Source organism: Lontra canadensis, unplaced genomic scaffold, assembly GCF_010015895.1.
Source record: "Lontra canadensis isolate GAN:19392208 unplaced genomic scaffold, GSC_riverotter_1.0 scaffold96, whole genome shotgun sequence".
NCBI lineage: Eukaryota > Metazoa > Chordata > Mammalia > Carnivora > Mustelidae > Lontra > Lontra canadensis.
Genome location: NW_022631090.1, coordinates 2,121,648 through 2,143,248, shown reverse-complemented (window position 1 = coordinate 2,143,248; position 21,601 = coordinate 2,121,648). Strand labels below are relative to the sequence as shown.

General features: G+C 35.6%; 1 protein-coding gene across 4 annotated transcripts in view; it reads right to left on the bottom strand.

The window, feature by feature from the left end:
- Nucleotides 1-21,601, bottom strand: part of COL4A5 (collagen type IV alpha 5 chain) — a 224,602-nt gene that overhangs the window by 102,109 nt on the left and 100,892 nt on the right. For all 4 annotated transcript variants that reach the window (XR_004380245.1, XR_004380244.1, XR_004380246.1 and 1 more), the window contains exons 3-9: nucleotides 18,343-18,432; nucleotides 11,518-11,562; nucleotides 5,887-5,931; nucleotides 5,739-5,801; nucleotides 3,426-3,479; nucleotides 3,055-3,081; nucleotides 944-1,024 (exon numbers count right to left, since the gene is read on the bottom strand). Coding sequence is in view for 1 of the 4 variants with exons in the window: in XM_032837167.1 (XP_032693058.1) it covers nucleotides 944-1,024; nucleotides 3,055-3,081; nucleotides 3,426-3,479; nucleotides 5,739-5,801; nucleotides 5,887-5,931; nucleotides 11,518-11,562; nucleotides 18,343-18,432 (405 nt within the window). In the remaining 3 variants the exon portion in view is untranslated. The remainder of the gene's footprint in view (nucleotides 1-943; nucleotides 1,025-3,054; nucleotides 3,082-3,425; nucleotides 3,480-5,738; nucleotides 5,802-5,886; nucleotides 5,932-11,517; nucleotides 11,563-18,342; nucleotides 18,433-21,601) is intronic.

The window sequence follows — 21,601 nt, the reverse complement described above, 5'->3', positions numbered from 1 at the left end:
ATAAGGGGCAAGATTGAGACTACTTAGGAGCACATGGATGGGTTTTGTCAAGCATGGAATGAGTTGGTAGTTAATGAAAAAATTCCCCAACACTGTATCTCACTAATCAAATATTAGAAAGTACTGTTATTTTTTGGCAAAGGGATCAATCTTTGTGAAATATAAACCTCAAGAAATTGACTACTTGATCTATAAATACTCAAAAGATGTTGCTCTCTTTATGCATGTTATCTATAGACTAGCATAACTTTTTTTCTTAAGATTATACTTGATGGGGGTGCCTGGGTGGTTCAGTCGCTGAGCATCTGCCTTCAGCTTAGGTCATGATCCCAGTGTCCTGGGATCATGCCGCAGGTCGGGCTCCCTGCTCCAGGGGAAGCTTGCTTCTCTCTCTCTTACTCCCCCTACTTCTGTTCCCTCTCTTGCTGTGTCTCTTTCTGTCAAATAAATAAATAAAATCTTTAAATAAAAGATTATACTTGATGTTTAGCATGCATAAATTTTATTCTTTCAGCCTTCAAAATATGTTCATATGTTATACATAACTAACAGTGTTACAAATGATGTCTTCTAATATCTTAAATGAGAGTCCTATAATTTTTATTTTTAATCAGACCATTTACAGTTATCAGGACTACTCCTACCACCTACTGATCCTCAGGACAGAAGAAAAAGAATACAGAAGTGTCTTTCTGCTGCCAAACCCCAAAACAAAAATTTCCACGGAAACTGGAGAGAAAGATAAAAGAACAAAGGAGTCCTTTATAAAATTCTCCCTGGTCCAGATTACTTTTATTTTCAGGTATGAGGTACATGCAATGTCTATCAAACTTCAGATAATTTCCGTAACTAAAATAGAGGGAACTAAAGACTGAAGGGAAAAAAATGATACTGTGATCTGATTTAATTAATAAAGAAAAGAAGAAAATCACTGGATACTTACTTGTATTCCAGGAGGACCTGGATATCCCGGATTACCCTTTGGTCCTGGCAGTGATGACATAATTATACTGCCTGGTTCTCCCTGAAAGAAATCATCAGTGGAAGTTGTAACAGTTATGACACATGAAAATGGGCAAGAGCACAAAAAAAAAAATCTGAAAATTAAATCTGTCATATAAACGTTCTGAAGATTAGGCTATCTCAGTAATTAACATGAATAAATTTACCTTTTAAAGGGAAATGGGGAAGTGGCCAGAATACACTGAAGTATAACCGATTTATTAAAAGCCTGTGGTACCTTCAGTTACTCATTCATTAAAAAACATTTATTAATTATTACTATTTTCCAAGAACTGTTAGGCTCTGAATATTCAGTAGTGAAGGAGATAAACAAGACCTCTGTCCTCATGGTGATATCAATGTACTGGCTTTGAAATGCAGATCAACACATGTAAATAACACGACAAAAGGTTCAGTTAAAGGCTATGGAGAAAAATAACATGGTACATGATAAAGAAAGTGGAGAACTGAAAAGAAGTGATAATTATGTGACATGATAGAGGCACCAATTATTGTTATAATGGCAACCATAATATATAAATGTATCAAATTAACATGTTACATACCTTAAATTTATACAGTGTTACACATTAAATATATTTCATTTAAAAAAAGATATAGTGGAAAAATAAGTTTAGGTAGTCGAAAAAGGGCAATCCATGAAGGCAACATGGAGGCTGAGATCTAAAGGATAATCAGGAGTCAGCCAGGTAAAAATGGGTTAAGAGTATTAGGTAGTTGAAGTAGCATCTACAAAGGTCCCAAAAAATGAAGAGCTTGGTACATTCAAATGACTTCATGCAGACCAGTGTGATCAGTGAGCCAAGGGAAAAGTGGTTTAAAGAGAAATCTGGAAATGTAAGCAGGGTCCAGAACATGCAGGTCTTACAGGCCTTGAAAAAGAATATGGACTGTATCTCAGATGCAGTGGGAAGCCCTTGAAAGTTTATAAGCAGTGAGATTAAATTACTGGTTTATGTTTTTAAAAGGTCATTCTTGAGTATTTAATCTAGAATAAGTCAAGCTGTGAGGTGAGGGATAGTGGGAAAAAAAAGACTAATTAAGAAGAAGCTATTATAATAGTCCAGATGAGACAATATGGTTAGTGTGGTGGCACTGGAGATGGAGACAAGTAGATGAATTTAAGATACATTTTATAGGAAAATTAACAGTATTTAGTGATAGAATGGAATGAGGAGGTGTGTGAAGGAGTAGAAGATGTAAATACTAACTTTCAGGTTTCAGGGGTCTGGGTTAACTTTGAACATGTTAATTTGAATGTCTCAGAGATATCTGAGTAGAGATGTCAGGGAGGCAGTTTAATACATGCATCTAATGCATAAAAAAAGTCTAGAGATATAAATGTAGGTATTCAGAAGCTAGAGAGTAAACAATACCATGAGTTTTAACAATATTGCTAGGCATAGAAGAGAAAAAGGGGTCAGAACTGTGTCCTGATACCTGCTACATAGAATAGAATGAGCTCCTATAGCAGACTGTGATGACCAAAGAGATATAGGAGAAAAATCATGAAAGGGTAGTGTCCCAGAAGTCAGGGAAAAAGAGCATTTCTAGAGGGAGCAGATGGTCAACTGCTCCAAAATGTGATAGGAACTCAAAGTATCAGAGAAGAAACTTGAGGGGCGCCTGGCTGGCTCAGTCAGTTAAGTGTCTGCCTTCAGCTCAGGTCATGATCCCAGGGTACTATGATCAAGCCTGGTGTTGGGCTCCCCGCTCAGCGGGGAATCTGCTTTTCCCTTTCCTTCTGCCCCTACCTCCACTCATGCTCCTTCTCTCGCTCAAATAAAATCTTTTAAAAAAAAAGAAGAAGAAAAGAAAATTGAGTCTGATATACACATTTACAAGTGTATCAGCACACAGAAGATACTTCCATGGAACAAAGGAGATTACTTAAGGAGGGCTTGTAGGTAACCACACAATTTGTAGAAACATCTATTTTAAGGCAGAAGTCAAGAGACATTATCTGATTGAAGCTGCAAGCTTTCTGAATATCTTATTCAAAATGTTACTTTCCTAGTATGAGATGCTTACCTTCATACCTGGGATCCCAGGAGGTCCCTATTATTAAAAAGAAAAGGATTATTTTATATATATGAGAGGGGTGCGAGCAAAAGAACACACTGCTTTCCAAATAGAGTCAATTAAATAGATTACTGTAGGGTCATTCTAAGTAAACAGTATCTTAGGATACATAAAGATGACATTTATATTAAATACAACAGAATGCTTGCTTTTATCCAGCACAGAGCTGTATTACCAACTTCTTTTTAAAAAGAATCTTTTTATAGTTTACTAGTTTTCAATATACTACTTTGCTCCACACAAATGGACTGAGCTCACTTTCTACACTTCTGCTTCGGTCAATTCCTGTGTTCATTATAATCTCAAATTGTATAACTTACTGGAGGACCCTGTAAACCAGGAAAACCGGGACTGCCTGGAAATCCACGTTCTCCCTAGGAGTTAAAAATAAAAGAGTATGCAAGAACAAGAAACAAAGCATAACTATACCAACAAACAATAAGTTGTTGAAAAGATTCCTGTAAAAGTCATTCTGAAACATGCCAGGTTGCCAAAAACTCATTATCCTCCCCTTTCCAATTACTTCAATATCAACTGTCCATATCAGTTCAGCTTTCTAAGATACTTTTATCCCTACTCAACAATCCTAATCAGAAATAAAGAAAAAATCTTCTACCCCAGTCATTTCCTTCTGACAAATCCATTTTGAGATGATCATACCAAAGACTCCTGGCCATCATCACATTTAATAGTTAATGATTTATCTCAATTTCCTGCCCATGCATTATATAGATTCTTATTTTAACTACCCTATCACATTTTTCTTTTATTGTAAGCTATTTCAAATTATTTTTGTAAAGAGAAAAAGATGGTAAGAAAGAATGCCATTAATATCACCAAAAGGACAATAACAGCAATAGTTCTGGCAATTGCAGGTCATTATGTTTTCTAGGCACCCGATTTTTCTCACTCACTATTGTAAAGTACTAATATGGACACTTGGTTTAGAAAACAAAAGTAAAATTGCTGTAGAAGAAGCCCAATGCAACCTCATTTCTAATGTCTACATGCTATAGTAATCCTAAACACATCCTTCTCAAAGGCTTAAAAGAGTAAGATTATTACAGCTGTGGGCCTTTGAGTTACTTTGTCCAGTACTCCTCTCTCCATCACTTTTTACATATGTAAAAAACTGGCCCAGAGATCTGTATATCAAGTTTAGAAGACAGAAAACAAAAGAACCCATGTATTCTGATTCCATCTCTAGGGCTCATTCTATTAGTTTCATAGTAAGAGATATTAAAAAATATTAATCTGAAAGTATACTTAATAAATTCCATTAAAAAATTTGTTGCCCACATAATGGGGGAGCCCTCACACATAAACTAATCATGAGATCTGCTAAGGTGCTGCTTTATAAAAAGAAAGAAAAGATCCCTTTCATCATATAGCAGACTATATGCATTGTGGATACATTGGTCTTCAAATTTAAAATTTTGGTTAGTGGTCTTTTTGTTGCTCAAGGCCTGCTGGCAAATAAACAAATAACCAGAATAGGCACAAGAATGTAGCCCACTTTAAAAGCAATGTTCCATGCAAACTACTCCACGTTAGTCCTGTCACTATAAGGCTGCCCCAGCTGAAATGAAGAACTCATGTAAGCCTCACAAATCCCCATCCCCCAAAAATGTTGTTGTTGACAAAGGTCACAGTAACCTGGAGCAATATTGGAGGTAAAAATAATTTTATTGCCTTCACGTATATATTGCAACAATTATCACAAAATACAGTCTTCATAATACAAAATAGTTTGTTCAAGTTATTTTACATATGTACCCTAATACAACATCTGACACATGCCATTAAGTTAGAAGGATCGAGGATATTTCATGAACAATTCCACAGAATATCATGTGCAGAATGGAAAATGCCAAAAGGATATATAGAAAATAAAAACATTGCATTAATAGACAGGAAAATGAAAAAGGTGAGGGAATAAGAACAGAGGCTATAATAAACAATCTGTCAAAAAAGCAAATTTTTCTCATTTTTTATCCTTGCTATCATCTTATAATAAATTCAAACAGTTGATGAAAGGTAAGAAAAGTGGGTTGGAAAAATGTTTTTCATATGTAAGGTTTTATTTTTCTTTTTAAATACTAAATTCATAATTTTAGCTGATAGAGAAGAGTTTCCATTTTCATACTAATAGTTTATAGTAAAAGTTAATGTCCTGTATTACAGGTAGATTTTTAGGATTTTTCTTAAGTTATTAGGCAAGGTAAAAAAAATTCAAAAACATGAATTTTTGAAATCTTACATTGTACCTAGTTTTAAAAAAGGCAAAGGTAATGAATGACATTCATTAAGTATTACTCTTAACAACTAACATAATATTTGAAACTTATATACCCTAATTCCTTTTTAACTCTCATCCTACTTTACACTAAAGTCAAAATAGGATTCAGTAAATAATCTTCAATCTAATGCAATATCTCAGCTGACTATCCATGTCTAAAGAATTATTGATCTTTCAATATATTGAAAATTTTAACACAAAACATATCCTATATATGTCTTAGATGCAAAGCTAAAATATCTCTAATATTCTTCATACTGATTTCCTTAAACTTTAAAATCTATTATTATCAAGCATATTGCCTAAGATTAAGATGAAAAAAAAAAAATCTCACCTTGGTTCCATTGCATCCAGGGATACCTTGAGGTCCTGGGGCCCCATCATGGCCTGGCATTCCCTTTGAAAAGGGTTATAACACATATATAATATTTCTTAGAATACTTTTGAAGGAATTTTCAATTAAAAAGCCAAATTCTACTTACAGGAAGACCTGGTGTCCCTGGAAATCCAGGAAGTCCAGGAGGACCCTATAATAAGAAAGAAATTCCTTGAACCAAACAACAATCAATAAAAATAAAATTATATCCTACCTAAGGGAGTTACAAAAAGTACATTTAGAATAGCAATGGACAAATGTGTCTCACTGATAATTACCATTCGCTTTCAATAAAGAAAGAAAACCCTCCTACATGTATTTAAAAGTCTCTTCTCCGGAAACTATCGAAAAAACTCCTATTTGAGGGAGCATTGTCTTCATTGCACTTACTTAGCAGGAGCGGGCAAATTCATGGAATAAATGTCTTTCCTAAAAGATAAAGTGGTTGTCCCAGGTTTGTGATGAATACAGAATTTAGCAGGGGATGGGTAAGTGGCAAATATATCTGCTCCTGCGAACATCAGTGTGATTGCTCCAAAAACTCCTCAAATTTCCCTGTCAGAATTGGCAAAAATACAAGTTTGACAATATTCTCTGTAGGTGAGACCCTGTAAAAGAGGTACTCTTACACACAGCTAATGGGATTCAAATATCATGGAGAGAAATTTGAAGTAGCTAGCTAGCAAAATTACACGGTTTTACCTTTTGAAGCAACCCACTTCTAAGAACCTATCCCAAAGCTACACTAGAAATTATGAAACAAAATCTGAATTTCAAGGTTACTGATTACAGAATTGTTATAACTAAAGTTTAGAAATACCACATAGGGGTGCCTGGGTGGCTCACTAGGTTGGGCATTTGCCTTTAGCTCAGGACATGATCCTCAAGTCCTGGGATTGAGCCCCACGTTGGGCTCCCTGCTCACTGGGGAGTCTGCTTCTCCTTCTCCCTGCTCATGCATGCTCTCTCTGTCCCTCTTAGTCTCTCTCCCTCCCTCTCAAATAAATAAATAAATAAATCACATCTTAAAAAAAAGAGAGAGAGAGAGAAATGGCTATGGTGAGTGCTGTGAAATGTGTAAGCCTGATGATTCACAGACCTGTACCCCTGATATACACAGCCTGTAACATATAATACATTATACATTAATAAAAATAATTAAAAGAAATCACCATATAACCATAATTATTGCTAAACACTCGAAACAATAGGGGCATGACTAAATAAATTATGGCACATCCACATAATGTAAACCTATACAGCCCTTAAAAAGAATGAGAAAGATTTCTGTGTACTGAAATATGTAGTAATCTCCAGGATACAATGTTAAGTAAAAGAAACAACGTGTAAGTAGCATATATAATATGCAATACTTTTATAAGAAGGGTGGAGACACTAAACAGTGAAAAGATAAAACAAAAAATAATAAAAATAACCACATCTATCTTTGGGGTAAATACCCAGTAGTGCAATGGCAGGGTCATAGGGAAGCTCTATTTTTAATTTCTTAAGGAATCTCCACACGGTTTTTCAAAGTGGCTACACCAACTTGCATTCCCACCAACAGTGTAAGAGGGTTCCCCTTTCTCCACATCCTCTCCAACACACGTAGTTTACTGTCTCCTTAATTTTGGCCATTCTAACTGGTGTAAGGTGGTATCTCAATGTGGTTTTGATTTGAATCTCCCTGATGGCTAGTGATGATGAACATTTTTTCATGTGTCTGATAGCCATTTGTATGTCTTCATTGGAGAAGTGTCTGTCCATGTCAAAGATACAGATGTAGTGAAAAGAAGGGCCATCTGTACCCCAATGTTCATAGCAGCAATGGCCATGGTCACCAAACTGTGGAAATAACCAAGATGCCCTTCAACGGATGAATGGATAAGGAAGATGTGGTCCATATACACTATGGAGTATTATGCCTCCATCAGAAAGGATGAATACCTAACTTTTATATCAACATGGATGGGACTGGAAGAGATTATGCTGAGTGAAATAAGTCAAGCAGAGAAAGTCAATTATCATATGGTTTCACTTATTTCTGGAGCATAAAAAATAACACGGAGGACATCGGGAGATGGAGAGGAGAAGGGAGTTGAGGGAAATTGGGGGGGAGATGAACCATGAGAGACTACGGACTCTGAAAAATAATATGAGGGTTTTGAAGGGGCTGGGGGTGGGAAGGTAGGTAAGCCTGGTGTTGGGTATTATGGAGGGCACATATTGCATGGAGCACTGGGTGTGGTGCATAAACCATGAATTCTGGTACACTGAAAAGAAATTAAAAAAATAAAAAATTTAAAAAAATTATGTCTAATGGGGAAAAGGTAGAGGCAAGAGGAAAAACAATGGGGGGATGGCAAGAATGGGTAGGAAGCATCTCTGACTATACCATTATTAGAAAACAATGTAAATATTTTAAATAATTAAAACTAACAAGTAAAAAGAGGCAAAAAGAGAAAACTATTAAAAATTGAAAACAAACTGGAACCAATGAACTTAATATATATCTGGTTGTTGACATAAACCATGCAAAGAAAAAAATTACTTCAAGTACCTTTAAAACAGATATTTCACCTGTACTTTATTAGTGAAACCAGTCAATTCAAAGAGGAAAAAAAGAACAGCAAAGAAATAATGGCACTTAAGAATTCTATCATTACTACTAAAATTGAAATCGTTATTTTGTTCACTTGCAAATTGTTATTTTGAAGCTATCATAGGTATATTGTAGGATAAAGAAAATAATAAATTATATTAATGTTATTTAGGAATCGAGATTTTCACCAAAGGGAGGGGAAGGTGGCAGGGGAAAGAGAAAGTATACGAACTCTTTTCACTTTAAGTTTCAATTGGAAGTAATAATATAAACTCATAATATTTTTTCTCTTTAGAAAATACCTTTTTTCTTAATTCTGTCAACTGAAAAGACACCAAAATAATTGACTACCAGTAGCAAAGAAAACCCCTAACATTAGATTATGGTATCTAAATCGTATTTTTTACTAAAAAGAGCCTAGAATCAGATACATGGCCAATTTCAGATCTGGAGAGGAAATGTACAAAATGAGCCTAAGGAGTCCTCTATCAAAAAGCAAGGAAGTCATCAAAGATCAATATAGTTTTTTCAAAAGGACACAGGACAGGGGCCAAGTTAAAGGGATTCCCACAAGCCAAAGATAGGATAATTTTGGCTTCAAAAATAATAATGAGTATAAGTGACTGGTACCATAAATTCCATGTGTTTATAATGATAACAAATTCTTAAAACCTTCCCGACCATCACTCAAAGTTGCTGGTGTATTATCTCACTACCCTATTAGAATTCCAGCTGATAAATTAGAATTCTAGCTAATAAATAATTTATAGAATTTTAAAAATCACCATTCTGAAACTCTGAACAAAACATGGATCTAGGCAATGATCACCAATGAATACTAAACCATTAGATGAAAGTTGATGGGGAAATTCTGATGGCAAAATCAGGCTCATATACCTGAGACAACTGATCAAGCCTAACATCAAAAAAGTGGGATAACAGATGTTTGTTCCATAAGATGTAATTCAATAGTAAGTATGCAGCACTATGTATATAGTATTCTTTTTCTATTTTCTTTCATATTGTGCAGTATAATTTATATATAGTATAATACACAAATCTTAAGTACACAGATCTTTCTATATCCCCAGAAAGTTCTCTAGTGCCTCTTATAAGGTAACCTCCAGTCTGCATGAAATATGGGGACAGACGAACAATTAAAATGACATCATGGGGGTGCCTGGGTGGCTCAGCCAGTTGCGCATCTGCCTTTGGCTCAAGTCATTATCCCAAAGTCCTGGGATCAAATCCAGCATCCCCTTCCCTGCTCAGTGGGGAGTCTGCTTCTCCCTCTCCCTCTGCCCCTCCCCCACTCATGCACATGCACATGCGCTCTCTCTCTCGCTCACTCACTCGCTCTCAAATCTCTCAAATAAATACAATCTTAAAAATATATAAAAAGAAATAAATGACATCATGAAGAAACAGTCTTATCCAGAATGTAGAATGAAGTATAATACAAATGACCCAGTTTCTCCAATAGCATAATAAAAGAGGCTTAAGAAACACAGCAACAAAATAAATAAATTAAAAAAATCTTAAAAAAAAAAAAGAAACACAGCAACCAAATGCAATATGTGGAACTTGATTGGATCCTTGTTTGAACAAACCTACTATTAAAGGACATCTACCATAGAAATCTTAATAAGGACTGCGTTTTAAAGTATATTTGAAAAATTATTGCTACTTTTTTCAGGTGTCATAATTGTATACTGGTCATGTGGCTATCAGTAGACATCTTGAAGTATTCATTGGTGGAATGAATGATATGTGGGATTTACCTAAAAATACTCACCCCCAAAATAGTGGTGGGTTATAGATGAAACAAACTTGTCAAAATGTTGCTAACTTTTAAAGCTGACTGATGGGCACATGGGGTTCACTGTACTATATTCTCTGTACATTTGGGTATGCTTAAAATTTTCGATAATAAGTCTTTTAAAATTTGGATGTCAAGATTGCCTATGGGCTGAGAGGCAAGGATGAGGAACTATCAGGCTACCTATTCCTATGTACTTCTGAAGTTCTAGTTGAGGGACATAGACTACTCAGGTACTTTCAAGTAGGAATTGAAAGAATGGACAAGGTTTTGAGTTTCTTTCCTGTTTTGAGCTTCTCTCCTGTTTATCCAGTTCCCTAAAAAACACCAGGCATGAGTAGCACAACAAACTATATGTTGTCAAGAAGTATACAGCAAACAGAATGTTTTTAATGTTTATGTAAAATTTGTAGAGCTACTAAATTTCTGGAGATCAAGGGATCAGAATGTTTAACTGTCTTTGTCACATAAATAAATATGTTATGTCATCACTCATGTACTTTATACTTGTATTAAAGGGCTTTGTCAATCTATGAACACAGAATTTTGGAGCTAAAAAGCACCTTGGAGATTGTATTGTTTAACTCTCTAATTTAACAAATGAAGAAACTGAGTCTCAGAAAAGTTAAATACGACTTTCCAAAAGCCAGGACTATTTTTAAACTAGTTTCCCCCAATTATGAAACACACTGAAAGATATATGTCAACCTAAAAGCTTTTCAGAAAAATTACTCTAAATATGCACTTCCATTTTGAGACAAATCCTGGTTTTCCGAACATTAACACAAAAAATTATACATCTTAGAATTGAGAAAATGTTGTATACTTCCAAAGTAGTTACTTTTTAACACAGTGGTTTAAATTAGTGCTTCCCAAACTGACTCTCTTCAAGATAACAAAGAAAATTATAATATTTGTATGTGGTACACGAGGAAGGATACACAACCTGAAGTGATTGCCCCTCTGAACCCAGAGGACTGAGATCACATGGTTGGGAAGTTCTGGTTTAATGTATGATACATGTTTTTAATAAATTGATAAACTGTTAGAATTTATCACTTTTGTATTTCTTATCAATAAACTAATTTAAAATCTTACATTAGTTTAAGCAGACATCTGGATACATAGGTAACTACCAAAATACTAAAGAAAGGCTAATTGTAGACATATACCAACTCTTACAGTTAACTTTTTAAAGACTATATGTCTCTTTTTGCATTTTAATATGAGTCTTTTTCGGTTGTCTCACAATACTTCATTTGCTTTTTCTCTGTTTTGACCAACAAAACTTTTGATATACAGCAAATATCACTTACTCTGATTCCTTTTGGTCCCGGTGGCCCTGGAATTCCATCATCACCCTGAAAAACACAACATATTTAGTTCTTGTTCCTCCAAAAATAGCCCTCAAAAAACTAATTTTACATTATAACAATAAGAGACTTAAATTTTTGTGAATCTTTGTGAAAGTGAGAAACTTACATACCTAAGAAAGAAGCATTTATCATTGATACTGAAAGCACTGAGGTAAGTTATAAAAAAAAAAAAAAAAGAAAGGTCTTCACTTATTGAGAAGAAAACTGCTGACATGTAGCAGAAACTTTGTATCTGTAAAGTGAACCCTGAAAATCATACAAAACGAAGATGAAATAGTGGTACTGATACTCCTCAAATCATTCATGTATAACCCAAATACAAGCTGAAAATCTGGGCAGTTTCTATATTGTGTCGATCTGCTTGCCATGCTGGTAATAAAAAGTATCATTTCTTTTCTTTTTAAGATTTTATTTATTTCCTTGACAGAGAGAACACACACACAGCAGGGGGAGCACAGGCAGAGGGAGCGGAAGATGGAGAAGCAAGCTTGCGGAAGAGGGAGCCTGATGTGGGGCTTGATGCTGGGCTCAATCCCAGGACCCTGGGATCATGATGTGAGCCGAAGGCAGACACTTCATGACTGAGCCACCCAGGTGCCCCAAATAGCATCATTTCTGAGCTCAAATATGTGCTGCTCTTGAGTCTGCCATTTTAAACCTTTGCTTTGTTTTATAAGGCACTTTCTACTGGCAGAGCTCAGGAAAGAAAGAACCATAGACTTTCTAAATTTCTTCTGTAGACTCCATGAAAAAGAGGTCTGCCCACCTCTGTGTTAATCTATGTACCCATTTCTAAATTACAGTTGCATTGCTGAGAATTTTAAGTTTTGCCTCATTAAGTTTTTATTAACTAGTTTTTTTTTAATGGAATAAAGAAAACCTAATTCTACTCCAAAAGATGAAAATTTCAGTGGAGTATACAGCTAGTAGGCCACCACCTGAGGCTTTAGATAGGTTTTATTAACCTGGGACATCTTGCTTTACACAAGTGGTTTCTGAATTACACAACTCATAACCTTAGAGGTTCCACTGGAGGTTCCTTGAAGCCTATGTCACGGAGCTCCTTCCAATAGCGCAGCTCTATTTCTATGTTTTATGTGGGGCTTCCATAAAAATTTTCATTTGGAACAAAGGTTATCTAGTGTTTTAGTTTCTTATGCTACTGTTATAAATTACTACAAACTTAGTGGCTTAAAACAATACAATCTTAGAGTTCTGGAAGTCAGAAGTATGGCAGTGGTCTCTGTGGCAGAACCCTGTGGTTTTTTGTAGGTTCTAGGAGGAGAATCCATTTCCTTTTTTCCAGCTTCTAGAGCAGCCAGCATTCCTCAACTCATGGCCCTCTTCAATCTTCAAAGTCAGCAATGGTTAAATGAATCTTTCTAACATTGTATCAATCTGACACTGACTCTTCTGCCTCCCTCTTCCACATTTAAAGGACCCTTGTGATTATAGTGGCCCTACCCAGATAATCCAGAATAATCTCTTTACTTTAAAACCAGCTGAATAGAAAGTTTAATTCCATCTGCAATCTTAATTTTGCTTGTCTCTATAACCTAACGTATTCACAAGTCCTGGGGATAATATCATGGACATTATTAGGGGGTAGATATTATTCTGCCTACTATACCTTGCTTTTTAGAAAGTTTAATAATCAACTCTTTCCACAACAGATGTATCTCTAAGCAGATTAAAGTAAATCTAATTCTATTTTAAAACAACCAGAAGGCTGTTTGCTTAATGAATCTTTTTGCGTCTTTCCACTAAGGGCAGAAATAAGACAAAGATTCCTTAATACTGTGCTGGTTGTCCTAACCAACATGGTTAAATAAGAGGAAAACAGAGGTATAAAAATTGTAAAGGATGAGGCAAAACTACCACTATTTGCAAATAATATGATTGCATGCAAGGAAAGCAAAGAAAATTACATGAAAATCTACTATAATCAGTAAGATAATTCAGAAAGATAACTGTGTAACTATATATAAAATTAATATGAGAAAACAAATAGCTTTCTTAAATATTAACTACCAGTTAGAAAACATAATGGAAGAAAATATGCAATTTACAATAGCAAAAAGGGGTAAAATATGTAGGAACAAACTTAATAAGAAATGTACAAGATTCACAAGAGGAAAAGCTTAAAGCATTTCTGAAGTTCAAAAAGGAAGATGAAAATAAATGGAAAGACATTCCATGTTCTTGGATAATAGGAGTCAACATAAAAAAATGGTCAATTCTCAACAAATTTAGTTAAAATTTGACACAATAAAAATAGAAATAACATGAGTTTTTTTTTTTTTCAAACTGAATAAGGCGACTCTAAAGTTTATATGGAAAAATAAACAAGCAAGGACACTGAGGAACATTCTGGAAAAAAGAAAAAAATGAACAGTAAGGGGAAACTGGCCCTGTCAGATACAAAAATACAGCATAATACATCAATAATTAAAATAGTTTTGTTCTGATATTTGAAAAAGCATATCATTGAAAGAGTATGGAAGGTCTAAAAACAAGTCCATATATTCATGTGAATTTGGTTTATACTGAAAGCTGTACTGCAAATCAATGGGGAAATTTATACTGAGACACACTTGTGAGGACATCTGGAAAAAAAATATAGGTGGAACCTATATAACAAACCACACACAAGAATGAATTAGAAATAGATATTTACATGAAGAAATGAAACTATTAAAATACTAGAAGAAAAAATGGGAAAATTATTTTATAATCTTTCAGTGGGAAAGGCATTTCCTACTCAAATCCAAAAGCCACAAAGGACCCCTGAGAAATGCACAGAGACACATAAATACACACACACACACACACACACACACACACACGCGTGCGCGCGCAAACACAGGCACATACTCAGCAAAGACATGACAAACTAGGGGAAATAACTGCAACTCACAACACAGACAAAAGGTAATCACCTAATATATAAATAGCTCATTAACACATAAATCCCCCAAGAATGCTATAGAAAAATGGGCAAATGAAAGTTCATAGAAGACAGTTCACAGAAAACACAACTGATTCTTTGACCTATGAATAAAGCTTAATCTCACTCTTAATAAGAGAAATGCAAAAGCATTGAGAGACCATTCATTTTTAATCTGTCTGATTGACAAAAAGCCGAATTTCATGATACAGGTGGGTATAAGGTATAAGGTATAAGGAAATTGCTCTTCTTGTATATTGTGAACCAAGGATAAATCCTACAACTTCTTGTGGGGCAATTTGGCAGTATCCATAAAAATACATAAATACAAGTACCCTCTGAGCTAGCAATATCATTTCTAGTAAAGAGTTAATCCCTCATGGGGGAAAGAAGTCTATTAAAATTGTACATCTTAGTAGCACTGTTTGTAGAAGAAAATACCTGAAAATTATGTAACTGATCATCAATAGCGGACTGGCTTAAGAAATTATGGTTTATACACACAACGGAATATAATGCAGTTATAAAAGATAATGAGAAGGTTCTGTGTATACTGATATGAGGTATCTACAATGTGCTTTACATGAAAAACAAAGGTCAAACATGTTGACTATGCTACCACTTTATAAACAAAGGGAGGTAAAAGTGTGTCTGTGTGTATATGAGCATGTGTGTGCATGTATATATTTGTATCTGTATGCATATCCATAAAAACCACTGAATATATTCACAAGAAAGTATTAGAAATTGGTACCTATTAGGGATATGTAAAACTCAGTGGCTAATGTTCACAGGTGGAAAAGAAATATTTTTCACTATGTACCTTCTTATATTATGTTAATTTATTTTCAATAAACTGAATATATTATCTATCAAAAATTAATTAAATTTTATTTTTAAGAATACAAAAATCCTTTGGAAAATTATATCTATACATTCCTATTTATGTATTTGTTTAATGTATCTTTACTTTCATATATAAGAATATAAAGATTAAAGAACAATCCTATGAAATTTTTGACTGGGCATATATGTTAATATATATATGCACATACTAGAACACTGAATCACATAACAAGTATAAATTCAGCTATGCTGGGAAGCATGAAGTCATACTGGTGGTAGAGTCACAAAGTGTTTCAAATTTAGAATCCCAAAAGTTTAGAAAGCAGTATAGACTTCTCATTATACAGATATTAAAATGGAATCACAGCAAAATATTGGGCTACTTTCTAAATCTAAAATGCATACCACCACACCTTTAAAAAATTATTTTACTATTGTACAATAGTTCTAGTTAATGCTACACTATTTCAAAGGGATTTGGATGTAGTTAACTTTTTTTAAGCTGCCACAAATCTTTATTAAAAGTGCTACCTCTCAATAAACTACCTCTCAATAAACACAAGAAACTTAGCCCCTATTCCTGGGCAAAGTCAGGTGCAAGAAATGTCACTTCATTTTCCTATGGTTCAGCTTAATTTCTATTTCAAAGCACGCACTTCACTAACATGACTGAAATTTAACCTCAGTTGATTGAAGTCCCAACCTCATTTTCGTAATGCTGTGCCTAAATTATGGAGAATGTAGGGAGCTCCAAGTTGTTGAAGGGTGGGACAGTCCCCATCCAAGCTGGAATTACTGAGATGTCCCACACCAGTAGTATGTATGGATTACTGCTGACTTGGTGCTCAGTTCCAACCACTTGACTCTTTCAGATCTCTCTGCTATTTCTGTGCCACTCCTGGGTACACAAGAAACATTCTGCTGTTTTTACACTTCATTAGCCCTAAGAAATTCTGTTAAATGTCCCATCTACTTAACTTCTATGCAGTCATTCAGAGTCTTGCTTTTTCCTTCACATACATAAAGTTCCACTCAGGAAATTCAGCACAGGTCCCTTCTGCTCTTGAATCTAACAAAACTATCATGATGTACTGTCACCTCCTCAGAGGTCATGCCCAAGCACACACCCCCAATCTACGCTCTGATATAGTTAAGTGTTTAAAAGTACTTATGTATTTAAATTAATTTCCTCCTTTATTGGAAAGACTACCTGATGAGTATCCATTTCATCTCAATACTCTAGTAACATAATGTACCACTATTACGTGAAATAAGATTAGGAAAAAAAAGGTTTTTAGACTACTTTTCCTTTCTAGGCAAATGAATAGAACTGGCCCTTTCATTGTCAGTCCACCAATCTACCTAATACAGAAGGTAAAGGACAATCAACCGAAAGAACTATTTTTAGAAAACCCAGGAACTTCTCCGAATCTTAATATTCGCTATGCTCTCTTCTCATTCCCTATCTTAACATGCACATAAGATGCTATCCTCACTAATGGTAGAGGAGCGACTACCTGTGTTGCAGTCAGTGGGGATAGGACAACGGCACCTTTGGATCCATGAGCCCGGGTACAGGACAGAAAGGCTATATGGATCTATCCTCTCATCTTTCTCTCCCACAGAATAGCCTATGTGACTTCTACCTCACCAAATTCACTGCTATACCTGTCCCAGGAAACTGCCACCAGTCTGAATTTGATAAACTGCTGAGTATGTCACCCACCATTCAATTCCATAGATAAATACCTTACTGCCGTGCCACTGAATATAACAAATGGACATTTCTCTCAACACGGAACTTTTTAGCACCTCAGATACCCCAACCTTATTACACTGGACCTGATGTTCCCACAGTTAGACTCTGAGAGTACAGAAACAAAATGCCTCCTCACAGGTAATATTGCTGCTTTCTGAGATGGGATTCACTGAAGCATCTGGGGAAAAGGAAGTGGGATGTGCCGCTGGGCCTATTTTGACCTCAGTAGTGGCGGCCTCCTACTCCCCATAACTGTGCTCACCCTACACAAATTTTTCCAATTCTACTCAAGTACTCTACCCACCAGAAGGGACTTCTGGCTCACTGACCCCTACTACCAAGCACTGTATATGTGTCTCCCCTGGGGTATTATTTCTTTTCTAAAAGTCAGGCATTCAACATTCTTACCAATATAACATGTACACATGGGGCATTGGTAAGAGACTGTCACATATTCAAGACAGCCCCTCCTACTGAGCATATCAAACTAAACAGAGGAAGAGGAGAATTCCAAAACCAGGTACTCTGGTTACTGAGAACTGACATGTTGTATTATCGATTATACTCATGTGTATTCACCAGGCAACTTTTCCCACTCAGGATCATTCAATTCCAAAAATGTGTGTGCAACCTGTCTTTGACCTTTACTTAACTCATTAATGAAACTACTTCAGTTTTAGCAGCAGAACGGACTAGCCTCAATTCCTTGGCCCAAACGGTGTTAGATAACAGCACAGCCCTTAACTTCCTGCTGGCCAACAAAGACGAGGTCCTCACTGGTACTGTTTCATGGGGAAAAATGGAACAGTGGGGAAGCTGGTGCTTTTGCTGGTTAAACATTTTGCTTATTACACTGCCACAGTAAAAGGCTTGATGGTTTCTTTCATTTTGGCTTGATTTCTTAATCAGCTACTCTGACATCTGGCAGTTTAGCTCTCCAGCTAAGCTGAGCTCCTGACAAAACTTAATCTTTGTTAAGGATCTCAATAACCACATCCAATTAACAGCATCTTCCAAAAACATCTGAATATGGCAGTAATATTCAGGTTTTTTAAACCAACAATAAAATACAGACTCTTAGTTATTCTATTGTTTTATTTAGACACTAATTTCTGGCTATAATCCAGTAACTTCTTAGTTGATTTGACACCTAGTCCCACATTAAAGATGGCTTCATGCCTCTAGTATTACTGGTTGGCAACCTGACACATACCTTTTGTCCCCGAGGCCCTGGAGGCCCTTCTGGACCTGGAAATCCAGGCAAACCTGGATGGCCTTCCAAACCTGGAAATCCTCTCTCCCCCTGCAATTGAACAAAGTGAATATTATTTGTGATGAAGTTATTTGTGAATTTCCAAGCATGAGTATGGTTGAGATTAAAAAGAACCAAAAGACTAGAGAATGTTAATTTAATGATACTAAAATCATAATATCTACTAACATGGGAAAACCTACAAGATGTAAGTGGAAAACCATAAACCATTCTGAATTTATATCATATATTGTAATGTAGTCTCTTGCTTTCTTATAAAACTAAAAAGCATATCAGAGATGAGTTAAAGTTTAAATATATTGACATCAAGAGTTTAACAAGGAAGATAGCAATAAATCCAGGAAACTGGTCTGTAGGGGATTCATAAAATAAGTATGGTACAGGGATGAAGAAGTATTAAAAAAACCATCTGAGAAGTTTTCAGATTTATTCCAGAGTAGGGCAGTTGCAGTATTATCCAGAATAGAAATTCATTAGCTGATGAGATAAATTAGTCAGAAAAGGGCTCTAGAACATTAAAAATTTTATATTTCTTCTAGTTGTAAAATTAATACAGAAAGGAATACATGGTCATTATAGAAGAACAAAAACCATATACCCGTTTTCCTCTACTCAGAGTTACTAATTGAACTGAACTCAAGTCTCAGTTCTGACCACAGCACGTATCAACACCAGCACAGAAGGGCTCCCAACCTACTAGTGAGGTTTCCTACATTTGATCAGCATCTATACAGTGTTGCCTGATATGCATATCTGCACAGACAGGTGGGCATATAGAGCTGCCATCTATACTAATATATCATTATATCAACATATTACGGTTAGTTAACTTGCATATAGCCAATTATGGAAAGAGTGTGAGCCCTGAAACCCCTAGGAGATCCAACCACAGAAAGCAAACTCGTCACTATTAACTTTAAGAACCCTGAGGGCTCAGAGCTCCAAGGCTTGTGCTCCCAATTGCAGAGCTGCAAATAGTTCCTCTACTTTTCTAAGGCTTGAAGGCTGAGTCTCTGGCCAGGGGCTCTGGACCTCATTCTAGGAACCCTTTCACCAGATCCTATCCACAGTGACAGCCTAGACAGCACCTGAGAAAGAAAAAGCATCCATATCTATAAGGCAACTGACTAATGGACCATTGGAGGCACATACTCCTAGAGGTTAAGGTAGGGTAGATTTTTATTACACCCTCAGTGTGTGTGTGTGGGAGGGAATGTGTGTGTGGTAAGTACTAAGTTTAGTCTAGATAACTTAGATAATTTTGTATTAAATAATTCTTTGTTATGCTGACTCACAATAAATATAAGTACTATGAAGAGGCTATTCTGGTCAGTTTCCACTCCCAGTGACAAAGGCAATGAAGCAAATGTTAGCCAATTAATGGTAGGTCTAAACATTCCTATAGTTTTGGCAATACTTACTATTGACATGTTAACATGTTTTCTCTCTCTTTATTTTCTATAAATATATTTCTTTGTTATTTTAATTAGCCATATAATTATGATAATTTAGTATTAATCAACCTCATCAATTATTTTGAGGGAAATAGAGCAAAAGGGAAAAAAATAAAAGGTTCAAAATTTCTAGAGCTGGATTGTCTCAAATTGTTACATAGTCCATCTTTGGGAGAGTTGGTAGTAGAAATGAGATTGCAAGTGCAAGTCAGAAAGGAAACTAAAAGGGAAAAAAATCTAGTTCAAGTAGATTTCCTTAAGTGGAAAACATAGCTACATTCTGGGATCTCCACTAGTATTTAAAACATCTCTCTGCCAAAACTTGAGGATAATGCTTGAAGAGAGCTATTTTTTTAGAAGCAAAACTGCTATTTGGGCTATACATAAGAGAGGAATAAACCAGAAATTGAAAGTGGAGAGTGCTAAAAAGCTTGTGTGTATATTAACATAACTATATACCCCAAATCTCCTGATACTACAGTTAAATAATGTTGTGTTCCTATCTAGCTGACTGAGCAGTATTATACCAAGGAAGAGAGAAGGGCACCTAATGTACAGTAGCAAAAAGAATTTCAAGAACAATCCCCAGCCTTCAAAAGGTAGAAAGTTTCCAGCAATAGAAGCTATAGAAGCCTGCCATGAGGTGGGGTGAGGGAGGGTCTTCTATCTAATTCCCACAGATGGTATGAAAGGTTCACATTTGCTATTTGCCTGCCTTTGCTACTGGTGGCAAGGCAATCATTCAGTCCTTAAAACTAATCTACAGTTTACTATAATTTGCTAACATTCACATAGAAAATGGCAATAGTACGTCTATTTGTGAAGGCCAAACTTCTTTTAAAAAAAAATAGCTTATGCTGCCTGCCTATATTTAAATAAAAAACTACTCTTACTTTTCATTGTGGAGTAATCTTCTCTCTCTACCTGTCACTTATATATTGCTATTACTCTGGATTCCCTTTTTGACCCTCCTCTCTCTTTCCCCGAGAGATCTCAAATATCCACACTTTTTTTTCCCCTAAAAGTTAAGCTCACAGGGCCAACTGTTTTAAATATCTCCACTTGAATATCTCACAGGGACATAAAACTCAACAATAATGATAACAAACATGTATCGAGCTAAAGTGTTCCCAGGTTTTATTTATTTAATTCTCCCAGTGACAACATGAGGTAAATAGCACCATTATTTCAATTCTACAGATGAAGAATTGGGACACAGAAAAATTATGTAATTTTCCCAAGAGCAAATTTAATATAAAAAACACTGAGTTCATTATCTTTCTACCATCTTCCCTGTTCCAGGAAATAGCACAATGTAGACCACAAATTTGTAATAATCTTGACTCTACTCTTTCCATTACCCCTTCATCTAATTGAGCATGCTATTTCCATCACTGCATTCTTTTTTTTTTAAGGATTATTTATTTATTTATTCGACAGACAGAGGTCACAAGTAGGCAAAGAGACAGGCAGAAAGAGAGGAGGAAGCAGGCTATCTGCTGAGCAGAGAGCCCGATGCAGGGCTCGATCCCAGGACCCCCTGGGATCATGACCTAAGCCAAAGGCAGAGGCTTTAACCCACTGAGCCACCCAGGCGCCCCCCATCACTGCATTCTTAGTAACCAACAGAACAAATACCCAGAAAATATCCATTCTATGAATGAATTTCCTTAATGGATTATATAACACTTATGGGCAATGTTTTTGCCCCAAATACAGAAAAAGTATAAGCGAGGGTTAGGGGA